This window comes from Cupressus sempervirens, chromosome 10 (genome assembly GCF_028749045.1).
Source record: "Cupressus sempervirens isolate cs-2001-9-10 chromosome 10, ASM2874904v1, whole genome shotgun sequence".
Taxonomy (NCBI): domain Eukaryota; kingdom Viridiplantae; phylum Streptophyta; class Pinopsida; order Cupressales; family Cupressaceae; genus Cupressus; species Cupressus sempervirens.
In genome coordinates this window covers 25,533,074-25,546,588 of record NC_143127.1, presented here as the reverse complement: position 1 = coordinate 25,546,588, position 13,515 = coordinate 25,533,074, and the positions used below count along the sequence as shown (strand labels likewise).

Here is a 13,515-nt window from a genome sequence, read left to right as displayed (position 1 = left end):
ATAGATGGCATAAATCAAGGACCCCAGATGGAAGACTTGTCAAATGAAGAATCCTGGATGAGAATTGGTGGACCACAATGATGTAAGAAACTTAAATAATTGACATCATAATTGTTATTGCTGATTTAATAAAAACATTTATGATTTAAGCACTTGCTGATTTTTTAACATATGATGTTTCTCACTTGCAATTTTCTTTCATTTGCAAATACATTTGCTCCTTCATTGACTCTATTGTGCAGGTCATTAGATATGCTAATATTGACTCTCCTAGCCTTGGAGAGATTTATGAGACCTTTGATAGCATGCTTGGGCAGATCAAGCAAGCTGTTAAAGATAAGGAACCTACTTTGGAGTTCTATGAAGAGCATCTTAAGCCCATTGTAACGAAAAGGTGGAACACTATGAATACCCCATTTCATATGGCAGCCTATGTAGTCAATCCAAAATGGTATGCACCAAGGCCTGAGAGAGTGCCTACATCTAGTGATGAAGAGATGAGTTTAATTTATTAAAGAATTCTGATTTTATAACACGTTTTTAAATTTTTTATTTTATTTGTAAAGTTTATAAACTTGAAGTTCTCACTTCTTAATTTTTGTTTGTTCAATATAGGTGAAGGAGGGCTTCTTCAAGGCCCTTTCAAAAATGTATAGTGCAGAGGATGTTGCAAAAATTCGAGGGCAATGGCTTGACTTTGCCAATCTTTGTGGTCCAACATTTGGTAGACCAGAGGCGAGGACTGATAGAGCTACATTAGCTCAAAAGGACCCGATTGGATGGTGGACATGGCATGGTAGAGATGCACCTGAGCTGAAAGGCCTTGCCACCTGTCTTCTCTCACAGGTTGCGAGTTCCTCTGCTACAGAGAGGAATTGGTCTACATATAGCTTCATTCAATCGGTCAAGAGGAACAACCTTACCTCTAGATGATCGGAGAAGCTTGTGGTTGTTCATAGTGTATTGCGACTATAGGAGCGACAGAGTCTTGAGTATTGACAGACTCCAGCACTACGTTGGGATGTTAATCCTGAAGATGCATTGCAGATTGATGAGGATAACACACCCCCAGGGCTGCTTGGTGTTCCATTGGATGAGGACCCTCTGCCTAGCCCTGCCAGTGATTCAGAGGAAGAGACTGATGATGATCTTGATTTAGATAGAGATTTAGATTCCTAGAGGACAGCCATATATTTGGCTTTCCGCTTTGCAGATACTCAGATACATTATTGCTTTTGATTATTATGGACTTGGACATCTCATTTACACTTCTAGTATTTACTTTCATTAGAAATTATGTCATTTTGATTTCATGCATGATGATGATAGATTGATACTGGGAGCCTTTGGGTGTTTTTGCTAATTGTATGCGATATTCGGATATATCATATATCATATTATTATATTATCATATCATATTCTCATTTTGATTTTAATCTTGATAGTTTTCAATTTCCAGGTATTCTATGGTGAATGGTTTATCAATGTTATTATTGTTATGATATGCATATTTAAAATATATCTTTAAAGAAGTCTAATTCTCCATATATAAAAAATTTAAAATCCCCTATATTTTATAGCCGTCCTCTGAGGTCCCATCCCCTAAATTTTGGCTTCGACCCGTACCCGTACTAGAAACACGTTCCCATCCCCTAAAATGTCCCCATCTCGGAAACTCCATGGAGCATAGGTAGAAATAGTTATCTAATAAATCAAGCCTACTTGTAAGGCCTAGTCACCATTGTTGTTTTATAAACCATGGGTTTTTGACTATGATCATTAGGCACATCTTAGTCCTAGGATAAGATAGGTGTGTTCTTAGCCTTCTAAAACTGTGTACTTGGCTAACACTGGGAATCCTTTGTTAACCGACCCAACTTGGCATGGTCTGGGAGCTTGGTAGTGCTTGAGAATTACTGGTGTAGAGTTTACTCTGACTTTCCTTTGTTAATCGACCCAACTCGGTCGACACTATCTCCAAACTTGATTAACACTGAAATACTCGGCACATACGGGGGAGCTGTCTTCAATGATCGAGTAGGCTCGGCTAATACTGACTGCTCGGCAAGACTGTCAGTTTTTCGTTACATTTAACAAACTTTCACCTAATCACTCCCAATAGTCACAACCTTTGAAAATCGGTAGGATTAGTTGGGAAAGGTCTTCAAATAGCTCTTTCAGGCAGGTGGAAGACACAACACACAGAATGTAAGTTTGCATTTTGAATCAATAAAAGATCCCATTTTTATCGTAAAATGCTACATTTCCATGGTATACGGACGAGTACGGATTGGCACATGTGTATGAGGGATTGATTTGGAATCCTGAACATCTTAATAGAAGAATGCAATTGGTTTTGAGGGTTTGAAGTACTCTGCAAGTAAAGTTATTTGAACTTACTTCTCGAGTGCAACCAAAATCCTCCATTTGGTGACTAGTTTTAGGAATGACGCCCTAACTTGCATCCCCACAGTGAAAACTTCATGCCACTTGGTGAAATGCAAGTTAGGAGGATGTACAAATTGGTACCAGAAGGATGGGAGATGGAAAGTGAGACAACCAATTTTGCTAGCAAGCCCTAGACCAAACATCTCTGTGTTTGGTGTAGGACAGCAGGTGTTGAAGTGTTGCAGGTGCTTGGAGGATGGATGAAACCAACCTAAGGGTGGATAATGATCTCTTATAGACACCTACATGTTTCCCAATTGATAACCTAACCTGGTCAATCATCAATTTTGTGTTTCCTTCACAAAACCTAGCAATTAGGCCTAAAAGGCAATTTTGCTATTTATGGTCCTTGGAAACAAGATAGGCAGATCAAACCCACCAGTTTGAGTTGGCTAAGTATTGTGGAACCTTTCCATTCCCCTATACACTCATAGGTTCCCATTTCAAGCGTAAACCAAATATTTGGAGATTTTGTGTTGTAAGACCTAGTTGTGCTCTTTTGGGTGCCTAGGCCATGTTTTGGAGTAACTTCATTCCAAAGGTGTAGAGCCCTCTCTTGACTCTATTTTGGGGTACTTGAAGCAATCTAAGGCCACACCACACCATAGTTGCTTCTTTAAGGGAGAGCTCTGCATCATAATGATTTCACATCCAGTGAGGAATGCCGACAAAAAATTGTGAAGGGTGATTTGAATTTGACTTAAGTTCGAAAATTTTAAGATTTTTGCAGTAATGGAGATTTTGAAATTTGTGGAGTAGCAAAAAAAAAATGCAAGCCAAAATGGAGATCAGCCAGCGGAGATCTACCTGGACTCACAGTGTTCAACACATGATAGTCTTCAGTTTTTGATCAGCTGAGAAAACAGTGAACAGTATCATGTGTAGCAAGCATTGGTAGTGTAGAGTATTTGCATAAGAAAACAATAGCAGAGAAAACAGCAAACAGGAGCACATACATTATTGAAGCATGGGTAGTGTAGATTGTAGATGCATAAAGACATCATTCTTCTAGCAAATATAATCATGTTAAAGCAACATGGGCAGGTTGAAACAATTTTTTTTTCACATGTTAGGAGCCATGCATGTAAGATTGCAGTTCTGTTCCATTTGCATGACCAAGCAAGGGGTAAAGCAAATACAAGTAATATGCACAACACTATGCATTAGAGTTCTATAATTTCTACAGTTCATCATAATAGATTTTTGCATTTCTGGTTTAAACTCTGTTCAATTTTTCATCATCAATGTTTCAGATCATACTACATGATCCGTCATCAGGATGAAGCAACAGCTAGAGAGTACGAAAATGTTGATGATGAAAAATTGATCACAGTTTAAATCAGAAATGCAAAAACTTAACACTTACCCCTGTTCTTGGCAGTTGTATCACTTGTTGAGAGTAGGGGCAGCTTGTAGCAAATTGTTATCACATGTTGTATGCCAGAATTGTGAAAGTGTAGTTTTGTTCCATTTGCATAAGCATATGATTAAGCATGTATGGGTAACATGGACAGTATATATACATGCTGTGGGTGTTGATAGTATGGATACCTAGAACATGGGCAACTTGCAGCAAATTTATTTTGCATGTTGTAATCCACCTATCTTTTATGTGAAAAGTAAAAGTACAGTTATGTTCCATTTGCATGATTAAGTGATGAAGGATGTATGGCTACCACAGGGACAACACTAATGCAGGTTCTTGGGTGTTGTATCACATATAAGCCTTCTGTTGAAACTGTGCAAGCACTATAGGAAGAATATCTTGGTGTTGTATGTAATTTCCATTTTTACATGAAGGCGAGAGGATTCTAGCAAGGTTGTTGAGTTTTGGTAACATGAGCAGCCCTATTGCAAGTTCGTGTCTATTTTTTGAGAAAGAGAATGTCCAGCATTATGAGCATGTGCTTGAGCATTGTAAGATTGTAACTTCTTATTGCATCATAATGTAATTCCTTGTAACATGTGTTGTGAGGTTTTCACACATTGCCCCAAATCTTGGGGACCCCCTTTTTCTTTTAATCACCTCGGCAAATTTTTGGATTGCCCAAAATTTTTTGAGTTTTGAAAATTTCACGCCTTGGCACCTTTAGGACAAATTTGGGAGGCTTAGCTTATTTTCACCTAGTTTCAACTTGATTTTCCAGAGCTATCAATTTTATCCTTAGGCCGAATAATTTTCTAAGTTAATTTCAACTTGGCAGGATAAAATTGTGAATTTTGCACTTAGACGTTTTCTTTTGAAATTTGGTTTTAACTCTGTAAATTTGGATAATTTTCAAAAGAGAAATTTTTATTAGACTTAAGGTTTTGGAAAAATCTCAAATTTTTTTTTTTGGTGAAATTTTTTAATTTTGCTGAAATGAGGAAAAGTGCAAAAAATCGATTTTTGGTTCTAAATGCAATTTTAATTTTTTAATTTTTAGCTTGGCAAAATCGATTTGGTAGAAAATTGCAAAAAAATTGGCTTTAATTGGATTAATTGCCTTGAAAACTTTTAAGTTTTTAATGAATTTAGTAATTTAGTATTGAAAAAATGGCTTTTGGTTAGCCAAAATCCAAATTTAATGACATATTAATTACTAAACCCTCATTAAATGGAAATATTTAACACCCTCAAGGCCGTTTAATTTCATTTTGCAATTGGAGCTAATTGGTAAATTTAAAAGTGCAATTTTCTTTTGGCAAAATTAATTTTTTTTTGAGCTAAGTATTTAATTGTGAGCCTTAACTTGAATTTAATTTTTGTTTTTTGTTTTCTCCTAGACCATGTAGGCTAGCTTTATGGAGAAAGAAAATTGGCTATAAAGGGAGTCTCCTCCCCATTTCATTTTCACAAATCATTTCTTCCTCTCCATGTGGGCGAATTTTGTGGAGCAGCAGATTTTTTCCAGACTTGGGTGAATTTTGTGGAGGCGAATTTAGTGGAAGGCAGTTTTTTTCATGCTTGGGCAATTTTTGTTTGCATTTCTCCATTTTCAGACCTTGGCGATTTTTCTTGTGGGCAAATTTTTGCATATTTTGGTGGTTTTCTCCTCCATTTGTGGGCTGCGATTTGTGCCCTAGGTAGCATTTTGGGCAGATTTCAGACTTCATGCATGGGCAAATTTGAGACAAAGGCAAAATTTTTCATTCTTGGCATTTTATTGAGGCAGATCTGATTCTGATTTTTGAGCAATTCATGGTGAAGTTCTGATTTTTTCCTACTTAGGATTGCATATTTATACCAGATTTTGGCAATTTTGTTGGGAGAAGAGATACATATGAAAGTTTGATTTTTGCATAGAAGGCAAGTGTTGGATAGTTTTAGGAGTGTAAATTTCTAATTTGCAAAGGGATTTGAGCTTCTTGAAAGTCATATCCTAGGTTCCGAACAGTCGCTGTAAGTTTATCGGTTAAGGTGAATTTTCATCGTCTAGAGTTGCAAGGAGTGCTTAAGCTGACATCCATCTTTCGTTCTAGTCTAAGGATTGCTCCACTTGGTTCTTCTTGCCTTTTGGTCCACCACTCTACCATCTCGTAATAGGGCGACGAGCATGGAGGATGATAGTGCAAGTAAGAATCCCAAGCGGGCAAACACTAAGAAAGACAAAGAGGATATGATGCCCAATACTTCCTTCTTCTCGAAAATGAAGAGAATAATTGACACCAATATCTGTACAGTGGACATGATACGGATGAGGGACAGACTGAAGGAAGGACAATCCCCCTTGGCAAAAAGGATTTACAAGAGTGGAATTGTACACGCAGCAGCCTTTCCTCCCACATTGCCTTGTCCAGAATTGATTATGGAATGTGCATCCGGATTTGATCTAAGCAGTAATTCCATCATTTTTGATGAAGGGAAGAGAGTGTTGGCCAGCATTGGCGAACAAGCGATTGAAGAAACATTTAACATTCCCCAGTACAAGGGCATGACGATTGTAATGATGGATCAAGCAACTAAGTCATTTCAAGATAACCAAGGAGCCTATTACATGCATCTAAAGCCGAATTGGATACGCGAGGGAAGAAAAGGAGTTAATAGATCATCGAGGCTTACAATGGTAGATTTCAAACCAGAATATGGTGATCTTGTTGTTCTTCTCAGTCGGATCATGGGCCTAGCTCAAGGGATGAGATTTGAAAACTGGATGTACTTCTTCATTGATGAGATTGAGAAAGGGAAAAGAAGGTTCGATTGGGCCAAGATCATAAGCGAGAACTTAGAATTGCAACTCAGAACCGTGCAAAACCAAAGGCAATTCTACATGAGCTCCTATCTGTTCTACCTAATTGCTAGATTGTACAAAAGTGAGTGGAACTCAAGGCGAAGCACACACCTTGTCCTCCTATGGAAGAAGTTAACGAAAGGCTAGCTAAGTTCATTGCCTTAGCTAAGAAGATGAAAGAAAAGGGAAGAGTTATATTAGAAGATCATTTGATGTAAGCCCAAGTGGCAATTTCCCTTTCTTCTAGAATAGGACAAGTGTCTATTTCTGATTGGCCACCATTTTGGTGCCTTCTCATTGGTTGCCACTTTTTGCACTTTTTTCATTGGTCCATTGATGAGGTGGCAGCTTCTCATTGGCCGATGGGGTGGCAACCCTAATTAGGGTTTTGAGGATCCAATTTGGATCGTTGATCTTATTTTGATCTCCACCGTCTGTTGTATTTTTGGCCATTATAAAAGGCCATTTGCTCTCATTTGTAAAGTGTCAGAGAAATTGTTGCGAAAATAATACCAAAATTGCTCTCTTTTTCATTGTTGCGATTGGCATGTTGATCAAGAACATTGGGTGTTATTGCATGTTTTCTACTTCCACTTAGTTAGATTTTCTTTCAAGTTGTTAAAGTTGGTTGCATTTGAAGTTGTTTAAGTGAAGTTAATGTAGATGAATAGTTGTATGGTAGCATTGGTAAATGTTTGATAGGGATTAATACTAGACCACTAGCATCCTAGCGGCTGGTTGGGAAGCTTTGTGTGGTAAGCTAGTTTATTTTTCCTTTGAATCATTGCACCTGTGGAAGTGAGGCTGGTGGTCAACTCTCATTAGGTTCGATCCCTGTCCATTTGCTAACCTTCCATTCATAGGAATAGGAGTAGAATAGTGAGTAGTTGGGTTGTTGAAGTTTAGAGAGAAGAAAGTTAGAGTAGATCAAGTGATAGAACTCATCCATTCACCTTCCACAACCATCGCTTTCCCATCAACATCATCATCGGCAGACACACCCTCCATCATCGCGACCATCAACATTATCTGCTTCCGCACATTTCACAAACCGAGCCACCATCACCTTCATCCCATCAAAGTCCAAGTCATCCTCAACAATTTACGTAAGGCCGCCTACGTGATTACCAGCAAATCACATCGATAAAAGTGAGCGAGTATCCAATGGTGTAAGGAACATTGGAGCTATTGCTTATGTCTTCCTGAGTAATAACTTTTCAAGAGAGGAGTTGCATGTTTGATATCCCGTATCGAATATTCAAATCCTAATATGTTATGTAAGTGACACAAAACTCGCATCAACAGCATGTAACACTTGTTTTAAGCAACTAAGATTGTAGCATACTTTGAGCATTACAAAAACTTGTAGTTTTTACACAAATTGATGCATACAAGATGTTGCGAATGGGGGGGGGGGGGGGGCATTTTCTCATATGTTGAATTTAAGTTTTTGTGGGATCGAAAGCTCCTTAAAGATCAGAATATGTACCAAAGAGTTAATTGAACTTGTACATTTGTGAATAGAACAGGAAATCTGAATAAAAAAGTGAAACATGTACATGGGCAGGTGTTTAATAGCACTGCAGAACTGCACCTCACAGAGACTATACTGCAGGTGTGGATTCATCCTGGACTCCTTTCAGTGTGGAATTGTTAACAGACTACGTAAGATGGAATATGAAATAAATTGGCATCCATACAATTTCTAGTTACCAAGTAGATACCCCAGCATGAACAACAAATATAAGGGAAGGTGAGGTCACAAAAAGAGGAGATGAAAGGTCATATGTTTCTTCTTTTTCCAAAACTCTTTGGAAATCTATATATGGAATGTAATCTTGGGTTTAAGCATAGATGAATAGAAGAGAGGAAGGGAAATTGATTGTTATATCTTCTTCATTCAAGAGTAATGGAGATCAATATTGTGTTTGTATCATCCTTTTTTATGTGTAATATGCCTGGGAAGAAGATCAGTTGCTTCTACCAAGTTTTCACCCTATTGGGTTGTTTCTAGCTCAATATTGTGTTATGTTGCAGTACTTTATTTTCTGAAAAATACAGCAATATAATTTACTCATTAAAAGAAATATAAAAGAATATTTTAGTTGCCTCTTCTGATATATGCTCCATCATTCTTTTTTTTCTAATAGATTGGATCTATTGTTCTATACCCATCCTAACTTACTTCACTGTATGTATTATTTCCTAGCCTAGTTAATGAACCTTTGGCCAATGCATGTTTTGGCCAATATTACATAACAAATCTTCAATCAGTAAATCAAATTAATGATTTATCATATTCAAGACTTGGTCCTGCATCATGAAAGTGACCTTTGAACTAAGATACTACAATAAGTATTCTGTTCTTTACCAGTTGCATGATCATTGCTTAAAACCAAAGCACAGAATGGTTCTCACATTCCTCTTGGAGAACTCAACGGAATTTATGAGTAGGGGTAATTTTTTGCGATCTCTCTTCATTGGTTCAATTCTGTAAACATGTATCCATTGGAATTTTATCTTTACCAGATTTCCTCCTCGAGAGGGAGGTTTAGTTGAAATTGAAATTCTTCCTAGGGTTTAATTTTGGACTGTAAACCAATTAGTCACATGATGTGATGTGTACGTAATCTCAAAGTAAAACTACATGATCTGAGTTATGCTTATTGAGGTGGAAATGTCAGTCTATATGCAATTAGCCTTACTTTCTCAAGTACTTTTGATGGTCCATGATTCCATAGTAGTACCTCAGCGGCCATTTTAGTAGATATACCCAAACAGTAAATAGCTTGAAAAAAATTGGTTGATCTTTTTGGGTTATATGATATGAATAAAGGTGTCGTAGTGGATCCCAGAAAAGTTCAAGACATTCAGAACCGGCTGTTAACAAAATTACCTTGTACCAAATAGCGAGCCTCTCTATGTTCTCCCTACTCTTCCATCATCAAAAAGATTTAGATACTGTTTCCCGGTGATTCTGAAATATTTTATGTTGTTTTAGTATGTTTTGGAATGCTCTTTTATAATTTATAAGAGAACTCAGTTGAATTGGTGTGACCTTTAAGAAAGGGATGCTGGAAAAGCTAGGAACCTATTGTTTGCACAAGCCTTGATTGCTATTTTGCATTGGTTGCTTCCAACTGAAGTAATTGTAACTAAATATATTTTCTAGCAAGTTCCTTATGTGCATATTTCAAGATGTTGATGATGTGGCTGGACTATGTAGATGCCTCAGTCGTGCAGATTTCTGTTTGTTCTAAAATAAAAAATTCACACTTGGGAAGTATCTGTTTGGTCCTTAGTGTTGTGTTCTAACTACCTTACAATGCTTTTCAAGAATGGATATTTTTTATTGGTTTTAATCTTTTCCTAACTCCTGTAAAAAGTATAATTCCATGTTACTTTTGTCCAGTAAAATAACAGAATTTGCATCTTATTATCGGTAATTTAGACTTGGTCATACTATGATAATAAGATCCATGGTCTGATTTTTGGTGCCCTGCGTATTCATTTCTGGCTTTATTTGGGTGTTTTTTGTGTGACTACATAAATCTCCTTGTATTTTGTTTCATATATTCCATCCTTCGCAAGTCTATGTTAATGTAATTTTCTCTGTCACAAACACATTGAGGACACAATTTTCTTAGTTAATGAACCTATTGACTTCCTCCGTGATGTCCATACACATTCTATGCGGTTGTCATGTCATAGGCTATTGTTTATAAGAGTCTAAAATAAGGCTCTGTGCCTCATTCTAAAAGCCATAACTTCTTTTGTTTGTGCCAAGGTGCGAGTAGAAGTGTGAGCGAAAAGGGGACGATCTGGTTAAGTTGTTTATACAAATGTTTTCTTCTTGAACTATTAAGGCAAAGGATATCTACACACTCTTCTTAATCACTTTTGCATAATGTTGAATTTCAGCTTTTACATTTGAACTGATATTGTCTGTGAAATGGCTGTGATGAAGGTGGGAATAGGTGTGTGAGGCGAGAGGAGAAAATAAGGAATAATTCTTTTTAGAAGGATGTTTTCTCCTCAAACTATAAAGGCAAATGAAATCTATTAACTTTTGAGTTACTTTTGCAATTATTATGATAGTTGCAGTTTAGAATCAAACTTTAAAATTCTTTTTTATTTTAATAATCTGTTTAGATTTCTGTCCAAATAAGTTGCTACTGTTTGAATATGCCCTATTGATTTATTGAGTGTAGCAAAAAGGCTAATTGTTAGCAACCCTGATATGATTGTTACATGAGAGACATGATCGTTACACGAGAGACCCAAGTCATGCTCTGATGCTTGGCTATACTTTTCCACCTTCTTTATCCTGTGTGCAAGTGGCAGGATTACATATGTATGACATCTTGAATAGTGAATGATGATTAAAGACAACACCATGACATTCCAAGTTCAACCTGAAGAAATAAATAATTGTATTGTGTCTGACATCTGAAATATTTTGGCAGGGAGGTGATGTAGGTACACAGTACAGATCTGGAATTTATTTTTATACACCAGAACAGGAGACAGCTGCACGTGAATCACTTGAAAGACAACAGAAAAAGTTGAACAGAAAGATTGTCACAGAAATTTTGCCTGCAAAGAAATTCTACAGGGCAGAGGAATATCATCAGCAATACCTTGCAAAGGGAGGACGATTTGGATTCAGACAATCGGCAGCGAAGGGATGCAATGATCCAATTCGATGCTATGGCTGAAAAAGGATATGTGGTGTCAATCTCTTTCTTTAAACATGGTAATTTACATGAATATGAATAAATGTAGGTTGTATATCTTTGGAGGTTGCCAGTCTTTTGACTGGAGGGGTATATCATACATAGTCAGGAGATATATAATGTCCAACTATCAGTTTAAACTCTTCCTTCAATGTTATTTGGTATTTATTTATCTTAATATCGATAAATTGATAGGTTTACTGGGTGGGATATTGTAACCTTGACTTTAGATTGATAGTTTGGCGGCAACTTTGGCCTTATCTAAAAGAGAAGACATTATATGGTGGTGGTGTTATTGGATGCAAGAAAGAGTGGAACTTTGAAAGCTCCATTCCTTTTCAACTTTGATGATGATATTTTGAATATGCATAAACATTTACTTTTGTTGTTCAGTTTTCTCAGGCTTTTCCATGTATTGTAAGGAAGGCCCTTAGTAATTCTTGCACTTGTAGAACAACTTCTGCAGAAATTTTCTTATTTAATGGTATGCGTATCTAAAAAGTTGCGAACACTACTTATTTTGTGGTATGTGTATTTATGAAGTTTCTCTAGTACTAGGAAATGAAATTTTATGCAGCATTTCTATTAAAGTCAATCATGAGGTGTTTCAAGCTATCAAAACTTTTTGGGGGTGCTTCAAATCAGAAAGTTGTTACTGTTTTCAACAAGATCAAAGCACCATCTAATTCTTTTTCATCTTAGCTTTTTTGTAGTGCCTGTCCCTAGATCGCATTTCTGTTATCATTGTCAAATTTTTTTAGGTTGATTTTATGCATTGATTAGTTAGAGATACTAGATTTGTAATATTATGATATTATTTCATGACTTTGATTACAAATGTATCAATTATTATTGCTTAGTCGATTCCATTCATGTGTTATTAATGATAGTTTGATGATCCTAGTTAGTAAATGTAGTTTCTTTCATAAAAATGTTAACATGATGTCTTTAATGATGATTATGTTGTATTGATAGAGATGCATTATTATATGTACGCATTTGATTTTAGATTTGTGATTTTTATACTTACCCCATACTTGCATGTGTATGGTGTGCGTGTTTATTTTATCTTTCTGTCTGACGTGTTTGATGTGGTTAAGGGAGGGAGTCGTAGTCACCTGCTAGTCGGGATCTACACGATGAACCACTCGCCGCCATTGTCTGTTTAGTTTAGATATATTATATACATGTACATGCTCGTCTTTTATGCAGGATGCAGGTATCGAGCATCGACTTCCCTGAATTGCCAGGATGAGCGTGCCCTATTACAAATACTCAAATGGTGACAATGGGAAGATAATGATCATGTCCAATCCTAGCCATAAGCCTATAATACTTGTCCTGCAAAGAGGACTCGTAACAGACTGTCTACCCTTTTTAAACTTGTGAGTATTTTGTGCGTATGTTGTTTTGTGAGTGATGTATTTTCTATCAAATTAAGCCTAATTAAAAGATTAAATTAATAACTTAATTTAATGAAAAATAATTATGATATTTTGAATATTTAATTATATTTAATTAATTGAGAAATTAATTAAATATAAAATATTGAATTGAAGATAAAAGTTTTAAGATTAAATTTAGAACGTGATAATATTTATTAATTTAATAATAATATATTTAGAGTTCATTTTTAAATAAATGCTAAATATTATTGTTATTTAAGTTAATAAATATTTATCAAATTAAAACGTTCAAAAATAAATTAAGAAGTTAAAAGATATTTAATTATCATAAAAATTATAGTTCGCATGAATTATGCATGAGTTGAAAATAAAATTAATTAAAAGATAAAAATGTAAACTTGAATAAAGATATTTTAATAATGTGCACATGAGATTTAAAAAGTTATAAATTTATTAAAGTAAAGTGGAAAGTTAAATAAAGTAATTTAATTATTCACTTAATGTGCATGAAAAGAATAATAAAAGAATATTTTAATTTAAAAAGAAAATTAATTGTGCATGAATGAATTAATTAAATAAAATAATTATTATTTTAGAGTTGTGGTGACAGAAACCTTAAAGGTAATTAGATTCTATATTAGAGGTTTTTGGGTCATTATTGGGGACACAAGTTTTTCACACACAGATTTCAGGGCACACACAGGTTTATGGAGA

The 13,515-nt window shown here is 35.7% G+C and overlaps 1 protein-coding gene across 1 annotated transcript in view; it reads left to right on the top strand.

Annotated features, from left to right (window-relative positions):
- Positions 1-11,906, top strand: part of LOC149532388 (peptide methionine sulfoxide reductase A3-like) — a 60,826-nt gene extending 48,920 nt beyond the window's left edge. The window contains exon 3 of the mRNA XM_089807536.1: positions 11,126-11,906. Coding sequence (XP_089663662.1) covers positions 11,126-11,377 — 252 coding nt within the window. The 3' untranslated portion in view covers positions 11,378-11,906. The remainder of the gene's footprint in view (positions 1-11,125) is intronic.
- Positions 11,907-13,515: the final 1,609 nt, after the last annotated feature.